General features: G+C 51.1%; 1 protein-coding gene across 1 annotated transcript in view; it reads left to right on the forward strand.

Annotated features, from left to right (window-relative positions):
* The window catches only part of Vil1 (villin 1), a 28,173-nt gene that overhangs the window by 6,099 nt on the left and 8,812 nt on the right, over positions 1–13,262 (forward strand). Inside the window, exons 3-17 of the mRNA XM_021626399.2 lie at positions 450–524; positions 2,846–3,042; positions 4,004–4,112; positions 4,235–4,345; positions 5,412–5,614; positions 5,783–5,861; positions 6,039–6,137; positions 7,117–7,270; positions 7,864–7,964; positions 8,054–8,191; positions 9,533–9,691; positions 10,586–10,765; positions 11,256–11,401; positions 11,523–11,667; positions 12,098–12,286. Coding sequence (XP_021482074.1) covers positions 450–524; positions 2,846–3,042; positions 4,004–4,112; positions 4,235–4,345; positions 5,412–5,614; positions 5,783–5,861; positions 6,039–6,137; positions 7,117–7,270; positions 7,864–7,964; positions 8,054–8,191; positions 9,533–9,691; positions 10,586–10,765; positions 11,256–11,401; positions 11,523–11,667; positions 12,098–12,286 — 2,085 coding nt within the window. The remainder of the gene's footprint in view (positions 1–449; positions 525–2,845; positions 3,043–4,003; positions 4,113–4,234; positions 4,346–5,411; positions 5,615–5,782; positions 5,862–6,038; positions 6,138–7,116; positions 7,271–7,863; positions 7,965–8,053; positions 8,192–9,532; positions 9,692–10,585; positions 10,766–11,255; positions 11,402–11,522; positions 11,668–12,097; positions 12,287–13,262) is intronic.

A 13,262-nucleotide genomic window follows, 5' to 3' on the forward strand; every position in this document is an offset into this window, starting at 1 on the left:
CCCCCCTCCTCCCCCTGTCCCTTTTCCCCACCTTTCATGAACTGGACCCTGATCTTTTTGATTTGACGTATTTTGTGGTGCCATGGGAGGAATCCGGGGCCACGCCCAGTAAGTACTCTATCTCTCTACAAGCCTTGTTGGATCCTGCACCGCCAACTCCCATCCTGTTACACATCCATCCCCTGGTCAGCTTTCCCAGCTGGTGGCTCTGGCAGCTCCTGTGACTTCTCCATTCCTTCAGTCACCTGATAGTGTCCTGTTCCTGGGAGGCCACTATACTGACCCCAAACTTGGTGCCTCATCATGTCCAACTAGTACAGCCATATGATCGGCACAGCACATAACAGCCTAGAATGGCTGGACCCACGCAGTCCTGTTGCTTCAGTCCTCCGGGTAGGTGGGACTCCAGGTCTGTCACCGTGTCCACCATGATCTCTTTCTCTCCTCAGGCTATGCAGATGGTGCCTGTTCCTTCCAACACCTTTGGAAGCTTCTTCGACGGTGACTGCTACGTAGTCCTGGCTGTAAGTGGGTCAGGCCAGGAGGGGGCTGAACAGAGAGAAAAGCCTGCTGGGTATTAGGGAGGGAACTAATACGGGGGGTTCATTAACCAGTGTTTACAAGAGCGCCCAGGTGCCCAGCTGAGGGGCTCCACAGGGCTCAGAGATATTTGTAAAAGCCCTTTCTAAGCTCATTCAACCTGGGTTGGCCCACCTTTTATTATCATTGTGTGTGTGTGTGATGTGTCATGGAGAGGGTGTAGAGTAGAAGGACAATTTGGGGGCACCCATTCTCTGCTTGTACCATTATGTGGGTTCCAGGGATTGAACTCAGCTGCAGTGGCACTGGCCCGTCTCTCTAAAACCCACAGTCATCTTTAAACCCCTACCTGATATTCGCACACCCTGGCACTCCCTATACTACTAAAGACATTTGTGCTCTCCTTATATTGATCTGCTTCTAATTTTTAAAGTTTTTCAAAATTACACATACTTATCTATTCTGTGAATCTGTGTGCACCTCTGTTATACATGCGCATGTGTGTTTATGTATATGGTTGCACACATGCCAAGGCACACACGTTGTCACGGGATAATTTGCAGGAGTCAGTTCTCTATGTTTCATCTCTGTGAGTCCCAGGGATCAAACTCAGGTCAGCTAGGCTGCAAGTGCCTTCACCCACTGAGTCCGTCCCTCTTGCCTATCCTGAGTCTCCAGGTTAACCACATCCTCGTTGTTAAGTGAAAAGCCAAGCCTCCTGTCACAGCTTAAAAATAGCTTTTATAGGGGGCCGGAGAGATGACTCAGAGGTTAAGAGCACTGGCTGCTCTTCCTAAAGGTCCTGAGTTCAGTTCTCAGCCGTCTATGATGAGATCTGGTGGCCATTTCTGATCTGCTGGTGTACATGCAGGCAGAACACTTGTACATAACAAATAAACCAATCTTAAAAAATAGCTAGTATGTATTTACACAATAATTGTGCATGCAGCAGGTATTTGGGTATATAGGATGCCTGTGGATTTGACAGGTCAATATCAATAACAACACATCAAAATATTTGGAAAAAATTGTATGGGGGGGGGTGCTAGAGAGCTGGCTCTTCAGTTAAGAGTGCATACTACTCTTGCAGAGGACCTGAGTTCAGTTCCCAGCACAGCACTTGAGTAGGTTGGCTCCCAACTACCTGTAACACCACCTCCAGGGGGATCTGATATGCACAAATACATAGATATACATATATATACACTCACACACATATAATTAATTGAGGGCTGGAGAGATAGTTCAGAGGTTAAGAGAACTGGCTGTTCTTCCAAAGGTCCCAAGTTCGATTCCCAGCAACCACATGGTGGCTCACAACCACCTATAGTGAGATCTAGTGCCCTCTTCTGGCCTGCTGTCTCATGTGCAGTCAGAACACTGTACAAATAATAAATAAATAAATCTTTAAAAAATTAATTGGGTCTGTAGTTAATGGTTATACAGATTTTTTCTTGTCACTATTCCATAAACAGTGCAGTATACCAACTGTTTTGACAGTACCTGCCTTCTATTAAGTATAACAAATCACCTACAGATGAGATGTAAAGTCTAAGAGAGTCTTAGGATGTAGCACAGATTATAGAGTGATGACCTTGCATCCAAGAGGCCCTGAGTTTGATCCCTAGCCCTACATGAGTGAGTGCGCTGGCATACAGGCTTGTAATCCCAGCATCACTGAGGTAGAAAGAGAAATCAGGTGAGAGGTCATCCCGCCTGTATCAAAACAAAAACAAAACAAAACAAAACAAAAACAAAAAACCTCAGTAACAACAAAATATAGCTCAGCAAGCATAAGTGTCTGACAAGTGTCCTCTAACCTACACACACACCACACCCCCCCACACACACACACCGGGGTATGCCTATAACTGCCCTTAAACACACATAGCATATTCATGGGCACACACATACATATATAACACATCATTTTTTAAGCATGAGGGAGGATTTTACACAAAGATCACACACCATTTTGCAGAAGGAACTCAAGTGTGGACAGTACAGAGCACCCCTGGGGGTCCTTTCCCTCACAGACAGGGGGGACAATTGTAATCCATTTGATTGCTCAAACCTCACCAACTTGATAGTCCACATGTACCAACCCATATGAGTTATTTTCAAGATGAGAACAAGGTCCAGAGAGGGGAGAGCCATCCACTAGTCTCCATCAGTAGAGTGACTGAGCTGGCTCAACAGCAGGCCAGAGGCCAGGGTCCAGGCACGTGGGAAACCATGCAGACTGGGATAGGGGACTGTGGGAACCTGGGTCTCACTACACAGATGCCCCCGCCCCCATCCTCAGATCCACAAGACCAGCAGCACCCTCACCTACGACATCCACTACTGGATCGGCCAGGACTCGTCCCAGGATGAGCAGGGGGCAGCTGCCATCTACACCACACAGATGGATGACTACCTGAAGGGCCGGGCCGTCCAGCACCGCGAGGTCCAAGGCAATGAAAGCGAGACTTTCCGAAGCTACTTCAAGAAAGGCCTTGTGTAGGGAGGGGTGTGATGGGGCCGGGGAGGACATCGAGACTGGTCACCAGAGGTGGGGACTAGCCCATGGGGGCTGGGCGGAGGAGACAGGGACACCAAGGTCTGCAGGGTGAGAGACGCTGGACATCGGGAGGTGACCTGGGCCAGGAAGGAAGGGGAGCCTGAAGCTGTGGTGGTTCTAGGGAGCCCACATGGCTTTGGGTGATTTTTCTCCACCTTTCTGCTCCTCACCCTTGTTTCTGCTGTTGCTCCGACCTTGACCCTTCTAAAATCCCATGACTATGGCCTATGAGATCTGTACCTTGGCTCCTGTGGACAGGTGCTGCTCGGTGCCTGAGGCTCAGGCTGTCACACTAAGCTGTGCCCACTCAGGCAGGGCTCCTTAATCAGCTCCTTCTTTAATTGGGCTTTTCCCTCACAGCACATGCCTTCTCCCTTTCCCAGAAGAGCCTGAAGCTCTGTTGACTCTCCTCATGGAAACACCTGCTCCTAAAAGCAGGCTTTTCGTCACCTTGTAGGAAATGGAAGCTCTCTAAGCAGCTACAGTCCCTACCTACCCTTATTGTTTTGCTCCTTTCTGCCCATAACCCAGCCCAAGGTTACTCTCCGAGCATTTCAATGGCATCTCCCTTTTTCTGCTTCAATGCCCCGTCACCACGACCCTGGCCTTATTCTCATTTTCTTCTCCCCAGATTACCGTGATTATCTCTGTAGACCCCTCTGTAGGGCAGGGAGTTAGGGCAAGCGGCAGGAAGACCTACAAGGCAGGGCATTTGCAACAGCAGGCTACAGGCCAACCGAGCCCATGCAAGACACTGATGGCGAATGTAACCTTGATGTTTGAACCCTAAGGACTTCCTTCGCCTCAGCCTGTCCCAGCTGGGGCCTCAGAGGGCCCCAGGCAGCTCAGGAGCACCTCCACCATCCAATGCCCTTGAGTGAGCCTTCCTTTCTTTCCCAGGATCCGGAAAGGGGGCGTGGCTTCTGGCATGAAGCACGTGGAAACGAACTCCAGCAACGTCAGGCGACTGCTGCATGTCAAGGGCAAGAGGAATGTGATGGCTGGAGAGGTGGGCAGGCCCAGCCGGAACACAGGCTAGGAACTGAGCAGGGGTGAGGGAAGGGAGAGCGGCTGGAGATGCGTCTGATGTGTAGGCCCTCAGTGGGCTCTGGACCTCCCTGTGCCCTCTAGGTGGAGATGTCCTGGAAGAGTTTCAACAGAGGAGACGTCTTCCTGCTGGACCTTGGGAAGCTTATCATCCAGTGGAATGGGCCAGAGAGTAACCGCATGGAGAGACTCCGGGTAACCCTGACAGGGCACCTCATCTCTGCAATTCAACACGCCCTACCTGCTTTAGCAGTCTTAGCGTCACCTGCCCCCATCAAACCTCCACTCTGTCCCCCCACAGCCAACCACTCCCACCCCACAGACTTCTCTCTGGCACTTCTGGAAACAGGACAGCGTGTGAAGGTAGAGCTGAGTCTTCATGTACATAGAGAGGCATGCTGCTGTGTGTATTTGTGACTAACCCTTAAGGTGGACCATGCCTCTGTACGGCAGACCCCAGGCTCAGCCTTGGGGATCCAGGGATGGATGAAGTGGGCAGAGCTTTGCTGGCAGTCTAGTCAAAGAGTCACACGGGGAAGGAAGACCCCACAGGAAGGATTACTGGAGGAGTGTGGGACTGAGCATACGGGAGGCTTTGGGGACCAGATGGAGGCGAGGCGAAGGCGCTGGGGCAGGAAGGTGAGCAGCAGAGTCCATCAGCTCAGTCAGGAACATGCTGAGCCGGCAGCACTCAGATGATGCCGTCCAAAAGGGCCCCGGTACTCCAGAGAGCCCAGGAAGGGAGGGCCAAAAGCGTAAAGCATAGTGTGTGTGCACACAAAAGCTGGCACCCACGGGACTATGTGTGCCTACGCACGCTTGTGTGAGCTTTTATGGCCCTGCGCTATGTGTGTGCGCGTGTGTGAATGTGTTAAGTGTATAGACATGTACTTGTGAATTTGTGTGTGCGTTGCGAGTGTGCGTGCTTTGGGCAGACTGAGTATAGGACTGTGATCTTTGAGGTTCAGCTGTGGTACAAAACCAGGAAGGGAGACCACAAATTTCCAACAGTGTCAAAAGCTAAAGGCCCAGCAAGACCACCTCAAGGCACCGTTACTCCTCCCCACCCCCGCCCCCTGCCCACCTATGAGGAGATCCATTCCATCGATTCCAACTGTTTCCTCACACACCTGAAAAGCCTTGTCTCCACCCCTTGTAGATCTTCAGGGTGGGGTGGAATTTGCCCAGCACCTTTTAGGGCGGTGAACGCTTCTACCCTGTCTGCTGCTAACCTCATGGGTCATCTGTGGCCTTCCTGCAGGGCATGACCTTGGCCAAAGAGATCCGAGACCAGGAGCGGGGCGGGCGCACCTACGTGGCTTTGGTGGATGGGGAGAATGAAGGGGATTCCCCACAGCTGATGGCAATCATGAACTACGTGCTGGGCCAGCGCAAGGAACTAAAGGCGGCCATTTCTGACTCAGTGGTGGAGCCGGCAGTTAAGGCCTCACTCAAGCTGTACCAGTGAGTCCTGGGGTGCTGGGGGCTTCTGGGGTGCTGGAAACTTCCTGGGGTGCTGGGGGCTTCTGGGGTGCTGGGAACTTCCTGGGGTGCTGGGAGCTTCCTGGGAGCTTCCTGGGTAGGGTGCTTTGCCAGTGGCACTGCCTATCCATGCCTTGCTTTGTCCTGCAGCGTATCTGACTCAGAAGGAAAACTGGTGGTTAGGGAAGTTGCCACCCGGCCACTCACACAGGACCTGCTCAGCCACGAGGTGAGAGGGTCTGGAGGACCCCAAGAAAGGGGCACCCGTAAGACGCTAAAGCAGATTTAGGGGGAGAAAACTGGCACAGCCTAGTTCCCCAGCACCGCAGGTTCATTTGGTTTTGGTTTTGGTTTCCCTCTTTCTCTCTCTCTGTCTCTCTCTCTCTTTCTCTACTGACTCTTCTAGGACTGTTACATCCTGGACCAGGGAGGCGTAAAGATCTTCGTGTGGAAGGGGAAAAATGCTAATGCCCAGGAGAGGAGCGGAGCCATGAGCCAGGCCTTGGTAAGGAAAGAGTCTAGCACAGGGGTTCTCAACCTTCCTAATGCTGCAACCCTTTAAGGCAGTTCTTCATGTTGTGGTGACCACCAACAATAAAATTCTTATTCATTTTATTTTATTTTTGGTTTTTTTTGAGACAGGGTTTTTTCTGTGTAACAGAGCCCTGGCTGTCCCAGACTCACTTAGTAGACCAGGCTGGCCTTGAACTCACAGAGATCTGCCTGCCTCTCCCTCCCAAGTGCTGGGATTAGAGGCGTAAACCACCAACCAGCAATAAAATTATTTTCATTGCTATTTCATAACTATAATTTTGTTACTGTTACGAATTGTAATGTAAATATCCAATATTCGGGTTATCTGATACTCAAGTCCAACAGGGTCACGACCTCAGGTTGAGAACTGTTGGTCTAGCAACAGCAGCAGCAGAAAGGGACTCAGATTGGGCCATAGCACTAGGCAGAGTCCCAGGAAGATTCTGGGAGGTCAGGGCTGGGGGCGGATGGACCCAGTTGTTGGGGGCTGAGGACCACAATGTCATCAGCTTTGTGGTTCTCAGCATGTGAGTGAGCTCCCCGCCAGCCAAATCTAGGCCTCCCTGGGATATTGGGTGTCACTTCTCCATGCAAGAGCTTAGTTTAGAAAAGTGATTGGCTATTCAGTGGGCTTGGGGCCAGGGCCTAGTCAGGGATACAGGTCTGGAGTCAGACCTGGATTGGAAGGGGCACTAAAATTAGAATTGAGGTATAGTTTAGGAAGGGGTCAGATCTGTTGGGATCAGAGTTAGGTCTGGGGTCAGTGTTAGAGTCAGGGTTGAGTTGAGAGTTTGAGACATTAGCAGGTTTGACCTTGGGGTTAAGTTTGGGGTCAGCATTGGAGTTGGAGCTGGGCATGTTCAGGGTCAGGGCCAGGCTTCGGCTTGAATGGGGGTGTGCAGAGTGGGGCCAGGCAGTGGGAGCCTCCAGAGAGCCCCTTCTCTTCCCAGAACTTCATCAAGGCCAAGCAGTATCCGCCGAGCACACAGGTGGAGGTGCAGAACGATGGTGCCGAGTCAGCCATCTTCCAGCAGCTCTTCCAGAAGTGGACGGTGCCCAATCGGACCTCAGGCCTGGGCAAAACCCACACAGTGGGTTCCGTGGGTGAGAGCCCACACTTCCTGCCTTCCCTTCCTAATGCCCCTCTTCCATTCACATTAACCCTGGTTAATGGACTGAGAGCCCAGGAGACAAAGCAGCTCAGGAGTTATCTCTCTCTCTCACACACACACATACACACAGAGCGAGCTAAAACTGACTTGTCTTTATGTGGGATGGGGTTGAGCCTCCCTGGAAACGAAAACCAAGACAAAACAAAACAACGAGAAACCAAACCCTTCTCGTCAGACTCTATTTGCTGAGGTAAAGGGTATGGGGGGAGGAGTTCAAATGAAAGGACAGTGTGAAGCCTCCATCATCATGGGCTTCAGGCCAAGTGGAGAGTCAGAGAGTCAGACTAAATAAAGCTCTGTTCTTGACCCTCGCCTGTCCTCAGTGGCTTCCCTGGGAGCCTCATTAGGTCAATGCCTTAGAAGCATGAAACGGTAACTTAGCTCTCTACCCTCGGCCTGTGTGACCTCTCTGGCTTTAGTCTCGTCATCTATCGCGTGGGTCTACGAATACCAGCCGGCACTCAGGACTGTAGTGAGGAGGTGGCGCAACTCAGTTAGTGACAGTGCGTGTCCTCCTCTCTCCAGCCAAGGTGGAGCAGGTGAAGTTTGACGCCACGTCCATGCACGTCCAGCCTCAAGTGGCTGCCCAGCAGAAAATGGTGGATGATGGCAGCGGGGACGTGCAGGTGAGTGCGGGGAGGAGGAGGGCAAGGTGGATGTAAAAGGAGTGCTGGAACCCGGTCTGGACCTCACACGGGGCTGATTCCGGTCCCAGGTGTGGCGCATCGAGAACCTGGAGCTGGTGCCTGTGGAGTCCAAGTGGCTGGGCCATTTCTTCGGCGGCGACTGCTACCTGCTGCTCTACACCTACCTCATCGGCGAGAAGCAACACTACTTGCTGTATATCTGGCAGGTGAGGGCCTGCCCACCCCACCTGCAGCGCAGCTGTCCAGCTCTCCCGAATCTGTCACTGCCCATGGGTTGAGTGGCCCCGGAAGTGGGGAACTCACGTCTTCCGGCTTTCTCCATCTGAGATTGTTGCCACTCAGAACTCTTTTCCTTCTGGTTCTGGGGCTCTCTTCTAATTCCCGTCGCCTGCTCTACATGCGGACTCTGTGTCAGATGTCTGGGTACAGGAGGTGAGTTGTGTGGTATTTCTCTGGAGCAGGAAGAATATAGCATGTTTCGGGTCAGGCCCGGTTTTGAGGTGAGCCAGAGTGGGCTGGGAAAGGATTAGAGTTGGGGATAGGGTCCTAATTATAGTCTATTGGGGTTAGGTTTTGGTTGTGTTCAGTGTGGGCTTGAAGCGGAGGCTATATTATGGGTCCAGCCAAGCCAGATTTCGAGATTGCTGGGGATGTGGCTCAGTTGGTGGAATTCTTGCCTAATATACACAAAGCCCTAGGTTCAGTCCTCAGCCTTGCATCAAACCTGGTATGGTAGCAAATACCTATAATCCCAGCACTCAAGAGGTGTGGAGTAAAGGCGATCAGAAGTTCAAGTTCATCCTAGGATATATAGCATGTTCCAGACTAGCCTGGGATATATAAGACCCAGTCCGGAAAAAAAAAAAAAATTGAGTGAGGCCTAGTGTAGGAGTACATGTTTTTAGTCTAAGCACCCAGGAGGCAGAGGCAGAGGCAGGTTGATCTCTGTGAATTCCATGCTAGACTGTTCTGCATAGCATGGACCATGGCATCTAGCGATACCCAGTAAGACTCCATCTCAAAAGGAAAAACATAAAAAGAAATTCGATGAACGGAGAGATGGCTCAGTGGGTAAAAGTAATTGTCAAGTCTGTGAGTTCCATCACACCACATCATGTAGGACCCCTGTGGGGGGGGAGAGAATGTCTCCTAAAAATCTTGGACTTAAATACTTGCACCATGACATGTGCACACAGTCTCTCTCTCTTTTCTTTCTTTCCTTTTCTTTTCTTTTCTTTTCTTTTCTTTTCTTTTCTTTTTTCTTTTCAGAAAGGGCCTATTATTTAGTTCTGGCTGTCCTGGAATTCACTCTGTAGATCGGGGTGGCCTCAAACTCACAGAGATCTGCCTACCTTTGCCTCTTGAGTGCTGGGATTAAAGGCGTGTGCCACCATGCCCGGTCCATGCCTATACATGTAAACACACAAACACACACATCAACTCTTAAACAAATGCAATAAAAAAGTTTAAAATTGGGGTGGAATATTTTGGAGGCAGAGGATAGGGTCAAACTCAAGACCTCATCCCTCCTTTTTGCTTATTCCCAGGGAAGCCAGGCCAGCCAGGATGAAATTGCAGCCTCGGCTTATCAAGCTGTCATCCTGGACCGGAAGTACAATGACGAACCAGTGCAGATCCGGGTCCCAATGGGCAAAGAGCCACCTCACCTCATGTCTATCTTCAAGGGGCGCATGGTGGTTTATCAGGTGCAGCTGCTGATGGCATCCAGGGGACGGGAAAGGGGTTGTATGGTGGGCATGAGGCTGGGACAAGGCCTGTTCCTCATAGGAGAGGTCCCTTGTCATGCATAAAATTGTGCCAGAGACCAGCATGTTTGCTTTAGAGTTATAAGGGAAGCAGCCTTTACTGTGTACAAATTTTATTTACTCTTCTTGAACTCTGCTACATGAAAAAAAAATTTTTTTTGGGTGGGGAGGGATAATGGTGGCTAGATTTGCTGTACCTTCCCAATGAAATGAACTAGACATCTCGTGCAGCTGTTTAAGCAATAGTCTGTTTATGGTGAACCTTCTGAGCACACAGTCTTTTTTGCAACTCAGGAAGTGAAGCGAGACATGACAGGAGAACACTTGTTGGGAAGGGACAGTCATGTGGCTCTGTCTAAAGCAGAGTCTTTAGACTCCCAGCTCAGAGCACAGTGCAGTTAAATGCCAGAGATGGACGCTGAGTTGGATAGGAGGCAGGAAAGCAGTAAGCAGGGAACTGGCAGAGAATTCGCAGTTGGAAGGAATTCAGAGGACCCCTAGACATTTGGGGGAAGCTCTGTAGAGGTAAAATGAGGGCTTACAGTGCAGGAGCATGGCTGTCCTGAGGGTTTAGGAAGGAAAGAGAAAGAACAGAAAGACAGTTTATATTTTCATTTTGAATTTCATGTGCCTTTAAGGGCCAACAGAGTACCTGAGTTTCACATAAAAGCAGTGGAGAGCCACTGAAAACTTTTGAACAGCAGAGTGCCAAGGTCAAAGCTGTCTTTGGGTCAGCTGTTCTTCCCCCTCTTCCTTCTCTGGGTGCTCTCTCTGAGTCATTCATGCCACCTTCACACTTGTCCCTGTCTTTCCACGTTCTCCTTATGCCCACAGGGAGGCACCTCCCGGGAGAACAACTTGGAGCCTATGCCCTCTACAAGGCTGTTTCAGGTCCGGGGAACCAGTGCCAATAACACCAAGGCTTTTGAGGTCACAGCCCGGGCGACTTCCCTCAACTCCAATGATGTCTTCGTACTCAAGACTCCATCCTGTTGCTACCTGTGGTGTGGGAAGGTGTGTGAGTGGCCATAGCCTCCCTTCTCCAGTAGGTCCTAGGAACCCCTCAGTCACAGAACAGATCAGGGCAAAGATAGATGGGAGATTTCTGGGTGACCAGATCCCACTTACAGCTTGACTGCGGCAGCCCAGGAGTCTCCCTTGCACAGCTCTGGTCTTTCTGTTTCTCTCTGTCCAAATCAACCTCTCTCGTTCCCTTCTATGAGGCATATATCTGCCAATACTCCGCTGTCTCAGCTCTCTCCTGCCTTGTGTCTCTTGTGGTATCTCTCTTACTCTGAGTAGGGTGATGTCCCTCATCATCTCTGCTTTCTTTAGACTGTTAAGAATAGAGGAAAGGAACATTCCCTAGTGGGTGTGCCCGGAGTCCTGATCCAAAAGGACCATCTCAGACCCAGGAGTTTCAGCCGAATGTAGCAGGAGGATAAAGAGGTGGCTGGCACCAAGGATGGTCTTCCTAGCATGACTGACCTTCCTCTTTCCCCAGGGCTGTAGTGGGGATGAGCGGGAGATGGCCAAGATGGTTGCTGATACTATCTCTCGGACGGAGAAACAAGTGGTGGTAGAGGGACAGGAGCCAGCCAACTTCTGGATGGCCCTGGGTGGGAAGGCGCCCTACGCCAACACCAAGAGGTAATGTCCCAGCATGTCCTCCTGCCCCCCACCTCCCAGGTAATAGACCTCCCGACTCTTCAGTCCTTGTGTTTCTTACGTCTCTCTCTCTGCCCCACACCTCCCTCTGCCCACCTGACAGGCTGCAGGAGGAGAACCAAGTGATCACGCCTCGCCTCTTCGAATGCTCTAATCAGACTGGGCGCTTTATGGCCACAGAGATCTTTGACTTCAGTCAGGACGACCTAGAGGAGGAGGATGTGTTCCTATTAGATGTTTGGGACCAGGTAGGACAAGAGGTCTGGGGACCATCCTTCCCCACCTTGTTCCCTAACATCAAGAAGCCCCACAGGCTTTAGGGTAGAAAGCTTCAAGGTCTGGGGTGCCTATTTTTCCTCCCTTATGAAGGAAGAGGGAGTAAGAGAGAGGGACGTGCTCTGTCCCCCCATGACATCTTCATTTTCCACAGAAGCAGAAATGTCGCCAGGCATTTTGGGCTCTGCGGCAGGGGAATGCCACATATTCACAAGCTATCTAAGGAACGGCATGTGACCAACCTCGGTCAAGGCCCAAACAGGCCTTGCTCAAGGCCTTTAGCTGAGCAGTCTTCCTAGCTGGGCATCAGGGATGAGCCAAGGCAGAGCCAGTGGGCATGTGGGGGATGCCCATGCTGCTCATGACGCAAGAAAGACAGAGGAACTGCGGGGCTCTCCACAGGTCTTCTTCTGGATAGGGAAACATGCCAACGAGGAAGAGAAGAAGGCCGCGGCCACCACTGTACAGGAATACCTCAAGACCCACCCTGGAAACCGAGATCCCCAGACCCCTATCATTGTGGTGAAGCAGGGACATGAGCCCCCCACCTTCACAGGCTGGTTCCTGGCTTGGGATCCCTTCAAGTGGACTGTAAGTAGCCCAGTCCAGCCAGTCCTCATGGCTCAGCACGCCTCCCACCGGCCACCTTCAAGGCACACTTCCACGGGAGGCCTGTCCAGCTCCCACCAGCCTTTTCTCTTCCCTTGAGACTTTGTAAAATGGCTTTAGGTGTTTAAAATAAAAAGTAAGGCTGCAGAGAGGCCACTAAGCTCCTTGGTGAGGGAGCTGGGAAGTAAGTCTTAAGAAGCAATCGTGGTCAGGGATGATGATACATGATTGCAACGTTTGGGAAGGTAGAGCAGGAGAATCAGAAGTTTAAGACCATCCTTGGGCTACATGGCAAGGCCCTGTTTTTTTTATTGTTGTTTTCGAGACAAGGTTTCTCTTTGTAGCTGTGGGCTGCCCTGGACTAGCCTTGTAGACCAGGCTGCCCTCAAACTCACAGAGATCCTGAGTGCTGGGATTAAAGACATGTGTACCACTCCTGTTGTGAGACCCTGTCTTAACAACAACCCGCCAAGGAAACAAAATACCTCGGCTTACAGGCACAGCATGCCTATGTTCCTAGCACTTGAAAACAGGTAGAAGGGTTTCAAGTTCAAGGCCAGCCTGAACTACATAGTGAAAAACCAAAACAAAACAATTAAAAACAAAAACACCCAATGGCTGAGGGTGTAGCTTAGTGGCAAAACCCTTGCAGAGTCTGAACAAAGCCCCGGCACCCCCCATCCTCCACCCCCACCCATGGGTGAGGGGTTAGTTACAGTGCCCCGTTTTTGTGCTATACAAAGCTGTAGGAAATTGATTAGTGTTAAACAAAACTCAAGGCTCAGTTGTGCTCAGAGGCCGAAGGTGGCCACTTGTGACAGCATATGCTGAGGACGGTCCTTTCATAGGAACTTCTTCAAGGCTACCCTGGAGAGTCCTCAGTGCCAGGGCTGAGCCAGGGCACTGCTGCTTGAAAGGACAAACGAACTCCCCCTGGCTCTAAATTCTAAGCAAAATG

The sequence above is a fragment of the Meriones unguiculatus genome, chromosome 15 (assembly GCF_030254825.1).
Source record: "Meriones unguiculatus strain TT.TT164.6M chromosome 15, Bangor_MerUng_6.1, whole genome shotgun sequence".
In the NCBI taxonomy this organism is placed as follows: domain Eukaryota; kingdom Metazoa; phylum Chordata; class Mammalia; order Rodentia; family Muridae; genus Meriones; species Meriones unguiculatus.